This window comes from Schistocerca gregaria, chromosome 2 (genome assembly GCF_023897955.1).
Source record: "Schistocerca gregaria isolate iqSchGreg1 chromosome 2, iqSchGreg1.2, whole genome shotgun sequence".
Classification (NCBI taxonomy): Eukaryota; Metazoa; Arthropoda; class Insecta; order Orthoptera; family Acrididae; genus Schistocerca; species Schistocerca gregaria.
The window spans coordinates 1,002,514,833-1,002,529,955 of NC_064921.1; the positions used below are offsets into that span (position 1 = coordinate 1,002,514,833).

At 43.5% G+C, this 15,123-nt stretch overlaps 1 protein-coding gene across 5 annotated transcripts in view; it reads right to left on the reverse strand.

Annotated features, from left to right (window-relative positions):
• The window catches only part of LOC126335502 (protein ECT2), a 181,896-nt gene that overhangs the window by 132,304 nt on the left and 34,469 nt on the right, over nt 1-15,123 (reverse strand). For all 5 annotated transcript variants that reach the window (XM_049998840.1, XM_049998841.1, XM_049998839.1 and 2 more), the window contains exon 3: nt 7,134-7,264. In XM_049998840.1, the coding sequence (XP_049854797.1) occupies nt 7,134-7,264 (131 nt within the window). The remainder of the gene's footprint in view (nt 1-7,133; nt 7,265-15,123) is intronic.

A 15,123-nucleotide genomic window follows, 5' to 3' on the forward strand; every position in this document is an offset into this window, starting at 1 on the left:
GCTGTGTAATCCTGTTCTATGTCACTTTTCCACCGTGTGCGAGGTCGGCCCAATTGTCTTTTTGCTCGGAAGGTACCTTCAATTGCCTTCTTAAGAAAATTCTGTTGTTTTCCATTCCAGCCACATGCCCAGCCCATTGCTGTCTCCTACTTTTTAATTTCTGGATGACAGTGGGTTGCTTTATGAAGTTCATCAGTTTAAATATCTTCAGAAGTATAAATACAAAAAACATAAACAATGGATACAATGAGAGAATAGCTTCAGGATAAAGATGTCTGCATGATCTAAGCAGCCCACTCAAAAGGTAAGCTTTGTCAGTCAGCACAAAGATGAAGATATATAACACCATCACATGCCCAGTAGTACTATATGGTTCAGAAAGCTGGATGCTTACCAAGAAGGAACGAGAAAAACTGAATGTTTTCAAAAGAAGGTGATGAGAAAAATCTGGAGACCTGGAGGAGTTCAAAACACTGAACTTTACCTACAAACAGTTAATATACGAAAATCTATAGTCTAGGAAATATGTTAGCAAGAGCAATGATAATTAGGTATGATATCTTTTTGTTGGGATAAGTTACATAAGTACAATGTACTATCAATTATACACTGTAATTCAGGACTTGAAAACTGCAGACAATCTAATTCCATGGATAGCACACAATTACAGTACACAGTAATGTATTAGAGTTGTTCAAAAACAAAAAATAATTACGATGCTACAATTAAAATCACTTAACTTTATTCTATTTTATTCATAGTATTGTTTGTGAGAATACAGTACTCACAAAGAACAGTGCAAGCCAATTTCACATTACACTACACTACTTTAAAACAAAATAGTCTTGAGTTTATTTCTGTCTCAGTGAGGTTGCTTATCTTTTATACAGCTCACTACCTATTTTACTCAACACCAACTTGCCAGAAAGGTGAGTGCCTTCTTGCTGTTCCAGGTAGTCCTGTAATCCTTTGGCACATTGGAAGTTCTGATGCATGCCTGATTAATGTTTCTGGAAATAGGGGAATGTTATCAACTTCATCACTGTCATTCACCACGTCAGATTTTCTTCATACTGAGCAATAGCACTGTCACTCAACATCGCATCACCTGGCTCGGTGCAGTTCACATAAAAGCATTCAACAATAGTTTCTTTGTCAACAGTTTGACAACCTCTGGAGGTCTTTTCAAAACTGCAGCCAACGCTGCTAATGAGTAGACTTCTTTGTCATCAGAACCACTGATTTCACGAAGTTTAGGATTAATGTTTTTACATGACTTTGCCTTGGCTGATCGTTTTACTTTGCACCACAACTTCGACACATTAAATTGCATCTAGCCCAATCAATTGTTTTCAAAACATTTGAAGATTGCTGCCCAATCAATAAGTCTTTATAGCAGATTACCTCTATAAATTTTCTTCATTGTAGCAATAATACCCTGATCAATTGGCTGAATTAAGGCCGTCACATTGGGGTGTAAATGTTTTACAAATATCATCCCATCATTCAATTTAAGAAAAAGTGCATTCAGGTGTGATGGTGCATTGTCCAGTAACAATACAGCCCTTGCAAGCAGACCCTTCAACATTCTTGCACCTGTGGTACAAAGCAATTATGGAACCATATTTGAAATATTGTGTGGTCCATCCAGGCCCCTTTCTGTGAAAACAGTGAACAGGTAAACTGCGAATTTCTTTTCCATTGAAACGGCTCATTTTTAGATTTACCTATTATAAAAAGTTTAACTTTATGTAATCCTGTACCATTAATGCAACACAATTACCGTTTCCTTACTGATTTATGACAAGCCACGCTATGATCTGCCTCAAAAGCTGAAGTCTCTGTTGGCAGACACTTCCAGAACAGTCCAGTTTTGTCCGCATTATATATTTACTCCAGTTCTATATTTCCTTGTGCAATAAACTCCTGGAAACCATTACAAAATTCTGAAGCAGCCTTATTATCTACAAGTAACTTTCCTCCTTGGATGGGAATCTCCTGAACCATGATACCGTTTAAATCTTGTTACCCCAACCGGAAGATACATTAAAATCTGCTTCAATCCTTAAAGATTTGAAGAAACGCTGGGCCTGTTTGGTGTATATTGGGTTGCATACTTGTGTGCCCTCCGCCCTTTTCTGGTGATATCATTCCAATGTGGCTTTATCCAGTTGTGCATATGTAGGCATTTTCATAGCCTTCCACTTTCACATACTTTTAGAGGAGTCATTCTGCTAGCAAACTGAATTAGTTTTTTTTTTTTCCTGAATATCATGGAGTATAGTTTCACCTACACTGTAACTCAGAGCGAGACTCAGCGTATCAATATTGCCTTCAAGTTCGCATATTATTTCCAGTTTCTGCTGTATCAGCACAACAACATGTTTTTGCTTTACTGAAACTGTTGGGTACTATCACAAAACTAAATTACTACAGTATCCACCGCAAAGATACACTCCAGTGCTTACGGTGTTTGAGCAGTACATTGTTTACTTCACTTGTGTTGTAACTTGACATCAGTCCTGGGTAAACAAAGAACTTCAGCAAGAGGCTTAAACAGCCTTTCTTTTTTTTTTTAAATAGAAGGGGGAGGGGTGGGGTGGCAAATGGGTATGCGCATAACCCACTCATATATAATCTAGAGTTTACTGTAACATACTAATTATCATGTTAAATAATTGTCATAACAGCTTCCAAAACATATGAGTCACATATGAAAATCTTTTGACACCTTTCCATTGTTTTCAGACTGTCAGAAACTTGGGCTTTCTCGTGTTACAGGAGGTAAACAGTGTACATGGTAATAATACTAAGGAGAAAGTAAACTTCAGACAAAAGTATAGAGAACAAGTAAACCGATACAACATCTAGTGTAAAAACTCGAACTGGTATGATTTCTTGTGTGGATGATAAGTCCCTTAAGGAAAATTGAATTGTGGCATTCGTATTACTTTCAACTGGTCCAGGTAATAATAATAATAATAATAATAATAATAATAATAATAATAATAATAATAATAATAATAATAATACTATTACCAGGTATAACAAGGATATTAGATCTGTCTGATTACAAGAATATTACTCATCTGACTAGTGCCAAAGCAAAATCTTATCTTCCATTCTTAACTATTATGGTGCTTATTGTAACTAAGCAGCACAACTTGTCATCTGTTGCCCAAAGAACAACTTCACAAGCCACAGTGAGGCACTAGGGATATAAAAGCCAACAGTCCTGTCGCGTCCCATGGGGAATTATTAACAATACACCAATCTGTCTACTGCAGGCACCTCCGTAGTGCAGGTACTATATTAGTAAGTTGCATTAAATACAACCCCACCCCCCAGGAACCATTGACCTAGCCGTTTGTTGGGGAGGCTTGTGTACGTCAACGATACAGATAGCCGTACCGTAGGTACAACCACATTGGAGGGGTATCTGTTGGGAGGCCAGACAAACGTGTGGTTCCTGAACAGGGGCAGCAGCCTTTTCAGTAGTTGCAGGGGCAACAGTCTGGATGATTGACTGATCTGCCCTTGTAACACTAACCAAAATGGCCTTGCTGTTCTGGTACTGCAAACAGATGAACAAGGGGAAACTACATTCATAGTTTTTCCCGAGGGCATGCAGCTTTACTGTATGATTAAATGATGGCATCCACTTGGGTAAAATATTCCGGAGGTAAAATAGTCCCCCATTCAGATCTCCGGGCGGGTACTACTCAGGAGGACGTTGTTAGCACATGAAAGAAAACTGGTGTTATAGTGATCGGAGTGTGGAACGTCACGATCCCTTAATGGGGTAGATAGGTTAGAAAATTTAAAAAGGGAAATGGATAGGTTAAAGTTAGATATAGTGGAAATTAGTGAAGTTCGGTGGCAGGAGGAACAAGACTTTTGGTCAGGTGAATACAGGGTTATAAATACAAAATCAAATGGGGGGAGTGCAGGAGTAGGTTTAGTAATGAATAAAACAATAGGAGTGTGGGTAAGCTACTTCAAACAGCATACTGAACTCATTATTGTGGCCAAGATATATATGAAGCCCACGCCTACCACAGTAGTACAAGTTGATATGCCAACTAACTACGCACATGACGAAAAGATTAATTAAATGTATGATGAGATAAAAGAAATTATTCAGATAGTGAAGGGGGACGAAAATTTAATTGCCATGGGTGAATAAAACTCGATAGTAGGAAAAAGGAAGAGAAGGAAACATAGTACGTGAATATGGAATGGGAGTAAGGAATGAAAGAGGAAGCTGCCTGGTAGAATTTTGCACAGAGCACAACTTAATCATAGCTAACACTTGGTTCAAGAATCATGAAAGAAGGTTGTACACATGGAAGATGCCTGGAGACACTGGAAGATTTCAGGTACATTATATAACAGCAAGACAGTTTTAGGAACCAGGTTTTAAATTGTAAGACATTTCCAGGGGCAGATGTGTCTGACCACAATCTATTGGTTATGAACTGTAGAATAAAACTGAAGAAACTACAGAAAGGTGGGAATTTAAGGAGATGAGATGGGACCTGGACAATCTGAAAGAACCAGAGGTTGTACAGAGTTTCAAGGAGAGCATAAGGGAACAATTCACAAGAATGGGGGAAAGAAATACACTAGAAGAAGAATAGGTAGCTTTGAGTGATGAAATTGTGAAAGCAGCAGAGGATCAAGTAGGTAAAAAGATGAAGGCTAGTAGAAACCCTTGGGTAACAGAAGATATATTAAATTCAATTGATGAAAGGAGAAAATATAAAAATACAGTAAATGAAGCAGACAAAAAGGAATACAAACGTCTCAAAGATGATATTGACAGGAAGTGCAAAATGGCTAAGCAGGGATAGCTAGAGGGACAAATGTAAGGATGTAGAGGCTTATCTCACTAGCAGTAACATAGATACTGCCTACAGGAAAATTAAAGAGGCCTTTGGAGAAAAGAGAACCACTTGTATGGATATCAAGAGCTCAGATGGAAACCCAGTTCTAAGCAAAGAAGGGAAAGCAGGAATGTGAAAGGAATATAAAGAGGGTCTATAAAAGGGCGATATACTTCAAGACAATATTATGGAAATGGAAGAGGATGTAGATGAAGATGAAATGGGAGATACGATACTGCGTGAAGAGTTTGAGAGAGCACTGAAAGACCTGAGTCGAAATAAGGCCCCGGGAGTAGACAACATTCCATTAGAACTACTGATGGCCTTGGGAGAGCCAGCCCTGACAAAACTCTACCATCTGGTGAGCAAGATGTATGAGACAGGCGGAATACCCTCAGACTTCAAGAAGAATATAATAATTCAAATCCCAAAGAAAGCAGGTGTTGACAGATGTGAAAATTACCGAACAATCAGTTTAATAAGTCACAGCTGCAAAATACTAACGCGAATTCTTTACAAACGAATGGAAAAACTGATAGAAGTCGACCCCGGGGAAGATCAATTTGGATTCTGTAGAAATGTTGGAACACGTGAGGCAATACTGACCCTACGATTTATCTTAGAAGAAAGATTAAGGAAAAGCAAACCTACATTTCTAGCATTTGTAGACTTAGAGAAAGCTTTTGACAATGTTGACTGGAATACTCTCTTTCAAATTCTAAAGGTAGCAGGGGTAAAATAGAGAGCGAAAGGCTATTTACAATTTGTACAGAAACCAGATGGCGGTTATAAGAGTCGAGGGACATGAAAGGGAAGCAGTGGTTGGGAAGGGAATGAGACAGGGTTGTAGCATCTCCCCAATGTTATTCAATCTGTATATTGAGCAAGCAATAAAGGAAACAAAAGGAAAGTTCGGAGTAGGTATTAAAATCCATGGAGAAGAAATAAAAACTTTGAGGTTCGCCGATGACATTGTAATTCTGTCAGAGACAGCAAAGGACTTGCAAGAGCAGTTGAACGGAATGAACAGTGTCTTGAAAGGAGGGTATTTAATGAACATAAACAAAAGCAAAACGAGGATAATGGAGTGTAGTCGAATTAAGTCGGGTGATGCTGAGGGAATTAGATTAGGAAAGGAGACACTTAAAGTAGTAAAGGAGTTTTGCTATTTGGGGAGCAAAATAACTGATGATGGTCGAAGTAGAGAGGATATAAAATGTAGACTGGCAATGGCAAGGAAAGCGTTTCTGAAGAAGAAAAATTTGTAAACATCGAGTATAGATTTAAATGTCAGGAAGTTGTTACTGAATGTATTTGTATGTAGTGTAGCCTTGTATGGAAGTGAAATGTGGACGATAAATAGCTTAGACAAGAAGAGAATAGAAGCTTTCGAAATGTCGTGCTACAGAAGAATGATGAAGATTAGGTGGGTAGATCACATAACTAATGTGGAGGTATTGAATAGAACTGGGGAGAAGAGGAGTTTGTGGCACAACTTGACTAGAAGAAGGGATCGGTTGGAGGACATGTTCTGAGACCTCGAGGGATCACCAATTTAGCATTGGAGGGCAACGTGGTGGGTAAAAATCGTAGAGGGAGATTAAGAGATGAATACACTAAACAGATTCAGAAGGATGTAGGTTGCAGTAGGTACTGGGAGATGAAGAAGCTTGCACAGGATAGAGTAGCATGGAGAGCTGCATCAAACCAGTCTCAGGACTGAAGATGACAACAACAACAACATTTAATACAGTTTGTCAGTTACATCAGATGACTCTACAGTTTTGTTGGTTACATTCATGACATTCCTAGCTGAAACATGCCCTGTGCATGAGGACTGACATTTATTTTAGTCCCATTATCAACAGAGTACCATTATCCAAGTATAGGTCTTCCAATTAAACCATTGTCAGTCACGCTCACTCGAGACATTTATTCGGTATCTTTGCTGGTCTTTACTGGTTTATTGTCTTCTAGCTGGCTTTAATCTAAAATTCAGGTTTACTTTACAAAAATTCGTAGTGCAGTTCACACAGAAGGGCTTGAAATTAACTACAAATTGCCGCTGCAAGTGCAAGCCTGCTAACTGCATCTCTGAATACAGATTAATTTTTTTGTCTGATTTATATTTACTCATAAAAATAGTAATTAAACATATGTTAACAATTTAAGGTTGAGGAGGACGAGAGAGAGTTTAGTAAAGAAAACAGGAAAAACTAATCAGGAATCAAATACAAGTTTACAAACCTCTGTTCGGATCGATGAATAGCTTCAAACACAGACCCAGAGAAATCATTTGTAATGAAAACTGTGTCACACGTTCCATCATTTAGGAACTCACTACCACTATCTGATTCCACAACAGGGATGCCAAATTTCTGGAAAAAATTTTTGAAAGATTATTACAACACAATCTATTTAGCTAATGATAGGCAAATAACATACAATGAGTTTCTAAAAACTATGTAATTATTTATCACACAAATGTTTCTAATTGCTTCTTTTAATGCAGTATGAATTCTCAATTGCTGCTAAATACTATCACCACTGCTCTCGCAAGATCCTTTTTAAAAGATTGAAAACTATAACTTAACTGAAGTCAAGGCTTTTCATTTACATGTATACTATTAAAGCAGTGATATCGCAAGCACATGTTCACGTTTGTCCATCATTTCATAAATGAGCAACAAGGATGTGATACAGAACTACAGCTTGACAAAACATGGGAAGGGGGGAAAAAGAGACAGGGGAGAACGAGAGAGAGGGGAGGGAGAAAGAGAGAGGGGAGGGGAGGGGGTAAAGAGAGAGGGGAGGGGAGGGGGTAAAGAGAGAGGGGAGGGGAGGGGGTAAAGAGAGAGGGGAGGGGAGGGGAGGGGAGGGGGTAAAGAGAGAGGGGAGGGGAGGGGAGGGGGTAAAGAGAGAGGGGAGGGGAGGGGGTAAAGAGAGAGGGGAGGGGGTAAAGAGAGAGGGGAGGGGAGGGGGTAAAGAGAGAGGGGAGGGGAGGGGGTAAAGAGAGAGGGGAGGGGAGGGGGTAAAGAGAGAGGGGAGGGGAGGGGGTAAAGAGAGAGGGGAGGGGAGGGGGTAAAGAGAGAGGGGAGGGGAGGGGGGAAAGAGAGAGGGGAGGGGAGGGGGGAAAGAGAGAGGGGAGGGGAGGGGGGAAAGAGAGAGGGGAGGGGAGGGGGGAAAGAGAGAGGGGAGGGGAGGGGGGAAAGAGAGAGGGGAGGGGAGGGGGGAAAGAGAGAGGGGAGGGGAGGGGGAAAGAGAGAGGGGAGGGGAGGGGGGAAAGAGAGAGGGGAGGGGAGGGGGGAAAGAGAGAGGGAAGGGGAGGGGGAAAGAGAGAGGGGAGGGGAGGGGGGAAAGAGAGAGGGGAGGGGAGGGGGGAAAGAGAGAGGGGAGGGGAGGGGGGAAAGAGAGAGGGGAGGGGAGGGGGGAAAGAGAGAGGGGAGGGGGGAAAGAGAGAGGGGAGGGGGGGAAAGAGAGAGGGGAGGGGGACGAAGGGGGTGTGTGTGGGGGAGAGGGATGTAGGGGGTGTGGGGGGGAGAGGGATGTAGGGGGTGTGTGGGGGGGAGAGGGATGTAGGGGGTGTGTGGGGGGGAGAGGGATGTAGGGGGTGTGTGGGGGGGAGAGGGATGTAGGGGGTGTGTGGGAGGGAGAGGGATGTAGGGGGTGTGTGGGAGGGAGAGGGATGTAGGGGGTGTGTGGGAGGGAGAGGGATGTAGGGGGTGTGTGGGAGGGAGAGGGATGTAGGGGGTGTGTGGGAGGGAGAGGGATGTAGGGGGTGTGTGGGAGGGAGAGGGATGTAGGGGGTGTGTAGGAGGGAGAGAGATGTAGGGGGTGTGTGGGAGGGAGAGGGATGTAGGGGGTGTGTGGGGGGGGGGAGAGGGACGTAGGGGGTTTGTGGAGATCGGCCCAGATCTGGTGTCATCGCTACGAGTCAGCGAGGACTCGGGGAAGTTCGTTGATATCACCAAGCCACATTGTACTCGGCAGGAATAAAGGTGTTATGAATTATGTTTCTTTGGCGTTTCTGACACTTCTACAGCTATTTCCTAGCATCCTGACAACTGGAGAGGTCACCGCTCAGCCATCCAGTCCACCGTAGGCGACCGGGACCACCGGGGTGCCTACACATGGTACCACACCACAAGGGGTTATGGGCATTAAAATCTCCCAGAAGTAGGAACGGTTAAGGGAGTTGAGCAATCAGTGCAGCTATTACATTTAAGGGTACAGCACCATCTGGAGGAAGATACACACTGCAGACAGTTATTCCCTGTGTCGTCCTTATTCTGACAGGCACAGCCTCAAGAGGGGTTTGAAGGGGCACATGTTCACTACAGACCGAGTTTAGCACATGAAAGCAAACTCCACCTGACACTCAATTATAGTCGCTATGATTCCTGTAACATCCCTTATAGCTGCGAAGGGCAGAGGTCCGCATTGCAGAGAACCATATTTCCTGGGGAGCAAAGCAGATAGCAGGTATAAAGCTTAACAGTTGCCATAGCTCAGCCAGGTGGTGGAAAAAACCGCCACACTTCCACTGGAGGTTGACATCGTGAGACTGGGAAGGCATGGAACATTCAGTGAGGCAGTTTACACCTCAGTCACCTGCTGCCAGCAATTTATTGTCTGAGCAGTCTATATCCGTTGTGTCCGAGGGTCTGGCGAGATCTAGGTCCTCAGCAGACGCCACACAGAGCTTGTAGGTAGCAGTGGTGTGGGTGCCACCGCAATTTCCTTGGTCTTAAGGGTCTTCTTTTTGGATTTCTCTCACTGCCCCTTGGGTTTCCCTGTCTGGGAGGACTTCACTGTGTCAGTCTCCGGGACTGAGGATGAGCGTGAAGCCCTATGACCAGCTGCTTTTGGGCTCTTCAGCGACTGGCGGGTGTCGTCTTTCCCACTAGAAGAAACATGGGAAGGGAGTGACCCATGGGACCCCTTCCTAGCGAGAGAAGCAGAAGACTTATGCTTCTCTGGCTTAGAAGTGGGGGGCGGGGAGGGGGGGGGGGAAGGAAAGGGGGGGTTGCTCCCGAAGTAAGTGCTGCAGGAGCAACTGGGAGGGGAAATGCCCCCCACCATAAAGACATAAAGGGGTAGGTGTAGTCTTCCGGCTCTGAGAGGTGACCTGGGTTGGCAGGGCTGACGGTGCCAGAACTGTTGTAGCAGCGGCATAAGACGATCTCATAAGCACAGGATTCAGGCGTTCAAATTTTCTCTTCGCCTCAGTGTAGGTCAGTCTGACCATGGTCTTTTACACCATGATTTTACTTTCTTTCTGGAGAATCCTGCAGCCAGGCGAACAAGGTGAATAGTGCTCTCCGCAGGTGGAACAGATGGGACGCATGGCACATGGAGTATTGGCATGTGATGAGCATCCGCAATCTCGGCATGTGCCGCTGGAGGTACAGTGGGAAGACATATGGCCGAACTTCCAGCACTCAAAGCACCTCATCGAGGGTGGGATATAGGGCTTTACATCACACCGGTAGACCATTACTTTGACCTTCTCGAGCAATGTATCACTCTCAAAGGCCAAGATGAAGACACTGCTGGCAACCTGATTATCCTTCGGACCCAGGTGGGCACGGCGGACGAAATATACACTTCGCCGCTCTAAATTGGTGTGCAGCTCATTGTCGGACTGCAAAAGAAGGTCTTTGTGATATATGATATCCTGGACCATATTTAAGCTCTTATGGGGTGTGATGGTTAGAGAAACATCCCTCAGCTTGTCACAATGAGTAGCTCCTGTGACTGGGCAGAGGATGGACAAGCCCTCCACCTCTCCGAACTTGTCCTCTAAATGCTCAACAAAACAACTGAGGCTTCATTGTCATGTAAGATTACCCATCAGCTCTCGAACATACAAGGTACCGGGGCGAATAAGATCCTCTGCCATCCTCAGCCTGACAATGCTCCTATGGTGTGGCCAGGGAGGGGAACGATTTGGGGTCTTACTTCTGTGCACTGAATTGAGTTTGTGATCGCTTAGACTGCTGGTGCTCCACCACCAGCAAGAGATGATTGACTACGCATCATCGCGTGTCATCCACCCTGATGCCACCCACTCTGACCAGGGGCCCTCCCCATAGCCACACTCAGCTGCGGCAAAAGCCACCTGGCAGGGGGATGGGCAACTACCCCTTAGCACATTTGGGGAATTAAAGGCGCAGGCATCGGAAGAGCGAACCCTGTGTGGTCAGGGGGCTACAACCAACAGGGTACATGGCGGCCCCACCACAGCAGACTGGCTACCGTGCTGGATGTCAGGTGCAACCAACTAACAAGTCCATTATCATTGTCAGCATAGAAAACGGAACTGCACAGTTGATAGAAAAATGCACATCCAGGAGGGTGACCTCACACACAGCTGGAGAATGAGCTGAAATGCAGATCCATGTCAACGAAGGCTGCAATAGGTCTCAGCACATGATGGACATGACGCACCATGTAAGGCTCCCTTCCTCAATTCGCTCGCTCTTTGGAAAAATTTTGAAGAATGGAAGTCAAACCCTACAGGGGACCATAACAAAGGCCAAAACATGAGACACTCCTTTCAGTCGCCTCTTACAACAGGCAGGAATACCTTCGGCCTTTTCTACCCCGGGGTACGGAGGGAGACGGGGTACGGAGGGAGATGGGGTACGGGTGTAGATTTGACAATTACAAACATCTGTACTTGACAAGACATTTTCTACACCTGCATGTGCAGCTACATACGTAATCTGCAAGCCACCATATGGTTCATGGTTGGAGTACTTTCTACCATTACAAGTAATTCTGCCTTTAAACCACTTACTTGGGACATACTTCTCCAGAATATGACCTACAATCAGTTTAACTTTGCCATAGTTCCTACACATTCATCATATTGCAACCAAATAATGTTTATTCACTGCCTAACTGGATGCTAACAATTGCTTACAGTATCCATTACTTCCAGCATAAAAACTCTCCCAACCTCCTTCATAGATTGTTAACTTTAGCAACCATCATCACTATGATGACTCATCATTAATCCCTGTCTCTATACTTTACAATGTATGACAGAGGTTCACCATGTACAACTGCCATTTCGCCCGTATCCTCTTGCAGTTTCAGAAAGTGTGCAGGATGAAACTACAGAATCCATCACACGAGCTCAAATGTCTCAATAATCATCATGACTAGGAAGTAACGAGTTTGATGCTTTTTTTGAATGTAAATGCAGGTGCTCAGAATTTTGATAGTAGACCACACTGAATGCACAATTCTCCTTCTGTAGTATCCGCCACTGAAGTTGGTTAACCATAACCATGACATTCTCTTATTTATCATATTAACTCATCATTAAACATCCTGCTCTTCTTTTTTTATTTGCTCTGCTTTCCCTACTAATCCTATCTGCAAAGTTCCACATTGACAAGCAGTCTCAAGAGTCTGTAAAACAAAGGCTTCATAAACTGCCTGCTTTGTGGACGAATTAAATTTCCTTAGGATTTTTCTAATGACTGTCTGGCATCTGAATTTTGTATTACAACTAGGTTTATGTGGTCCTTCTACTGTAGATTGGTCCAAATGCAAATTTCGTGACGATTAATACTGATCTATGTTTCTAGTGATTACTTGGCAATCACGTAATAAAATAACACTGACTTTCAGGATATTTCTACCTAACAGGTTTCATTTGTTTATGCTGAGGAATAAGTGCCAGTACCTGAATCAACTATTTGCAAGTTTTTGAGCACTTCACTACAAAACTTTTGTGTCACAACTTCCCAACAGATAACAGCACCACTCTTTAACAATCCGGAAGATGTTTCTGCTGTTACCCGCAATAGACTTTCAGGTAACAGGAGTAACAGCCCTATAAAACTCATTTGGCATACATCTGAAGTTACTTTCACACATGTTGATTTCTTCCCATTACATATGGTGGAGTTAGGAATTCTTCCATCCAATTACAATCCTCGTCCAATATTACATAATCTCATACTTTGTTCATTAGATGACACTATGGAACAATTACAAGTAACTTCCCGAAATTATGAAACACTGACTACATTCACTTGGATGCCATCATCTTCTGTCTTCTGAATCTCAGTGAGAAAGAGGGAAAAAGCTGAGGCAACATCACTATTTGCAACCTCGTGTTGATTTCTATGGAGGAGATTTTTAGACTTATATACTACTGTAACAGTAGAGCACAGAAGGTAGATTGTGTGTGATATTATATGGCCCCAAGCTGCGCAAATGCCACAATAAGGGAGGAAACAACAGTAGTGGCGGGGGCACCATTGTGGATGAGACAATGCATTAAAGGAGGTGTAGTTGTACAGCTTAAGCTTTCATACAAACACCTATTTCACACAACTTGATGATGATGATACGATGATTTTAGATGAGGCGTGCCAACATCTTTATCATCAGCACCCTGACAAAGTCAGCATGCCAACCTCACGGGTGGGAATGAAGGCTGCCCCACATGCGGAGCAGGTTGTAATGCATTGAACCCTGCCTCTCCTTCCCCCCCCCCCCCCCCCCCACTACCAACACCAATTTAGGTATTATGCGTGACTGCTCACAAAATGTCACCACACTTTTATCATTGGAATCAGTATTGGTGGTGATGGTGTGCACATACCTCCATCGAGATTGAGGGCTGCCCTGGTATCGGTATATAACGCACATGTTGCCAAAGTAAGATGAACTGAAAGTGGCACACCACAAACCTCAGAGTGGTGGATCCTCCCAGAGGAGAAAGCCATATGTTAAAGGGCTATCTCTGATGCACAGCATGGTAAACAGAACCTCCTTCCAATGGCGAGGCTGACCTGAAGTCTGCCATGCCTGTGTGATCGATTTGAGCAACCGCAGTTTGTTTTCTGTCACTTTCAACCATTCAGTCCCCCACCAACACATGATGCACCTGTCAGAAAACAAGATGATAGCATGCAATAGGATGGGACATTGATGGACATCACCATCCAGACATGCTTCCTTGGCTGCTTTGTCAGCCATGTTTCCCTGTATCCTGATGTGGCCAGGTACTCAGCAAAAGTTCATCTCCTTGACATGGTGTTGGAGCCACTGTAAGGTATCATGGATGAGCTGAATCAACTGGTCTACTGATTACATTTGGTGAAGTGCTTGTATGCCACTAAGAGTTGGAATATACAAGAAATCTTCTATGAGGGAGTCTATAAGTCCTCACCAGTGCTGTCATAATGCCATATGACTCCGCATCATATTCTGTAGATTGTTCCGGAAGATCCACCTTTGAAAGCATCCAATGGAAAACAGCAGAACAAGCGAGGGCATTCTCTTGCTGGGATCCATCTGTATAAACAGCGATGAAACTGGTACATACTTATAATGAACGAAAACCAAGTCATAAAAACGTAATCTGGAGTACAAGTTTTGTTGCACAGCGTCAAACTTAAAATCAATTTGGGCCTCTAAACACACACAGCCTGCAATGCATTCCATCCCTGGCTGTGTATTCGGAGGTCTGATCCATCCAGATCCTTAACATAGTCAGCAGTATGTATCCTGAATGACTTTGCCACGTGGGGCCGAGTCCTGAACAGCCATTCAAAGTTGGGTTGGACCACTGCACTAAATGCCAATGCCCGAGGTGACATTGCGATTTTCAATGCCTGCCAAGACAAAAGCATACATCGTTGAATCCAGAGTGGTGGTTCACCAGCCTCTGCACAGACTCTGAACTGCGCCGGTCCAAAAGGCTCCAAACGATATCCAATCTCAGTCATGTTTGGCAGTGTCTAACATCTTTAATTACGGGCCAATTCACAGATCACATTGCCTTAATCTAAACGTAAGTGAACAAACGCTCTATAAAGCTGCAGGTAACGAGACCTCCCAATGATTATCTACCGAACCATTTCAAAATATTCAAAGATTGGAAGCCCTTTGTTCATAGGTCTTTCAGGTGCGGGAGTTGAACTAATTTTGAATCAAATAATAAACCCATGAAGAGCACAGTTTCCTGTATATTGTCCTCCTTGTAAGCACTGGTTGGTTAAAACTTCGACGAGCAAGGTTAAAACTGTCACATGTAGTCTTCTCTGTTGAGAACCGAAAAAAAGTTGTGTTGGCCCAGGTTTACAGCCTCCTGATGGTCAGCTGTAGCTGCCTCATTATCACTGTAAGATCGGAGGAAGAGTACAAGATAGTAAAGTAATCCACAAAAAAAAGCATTTGACAGGGCTCCTGGCTGGAGAGGAAATGTCAC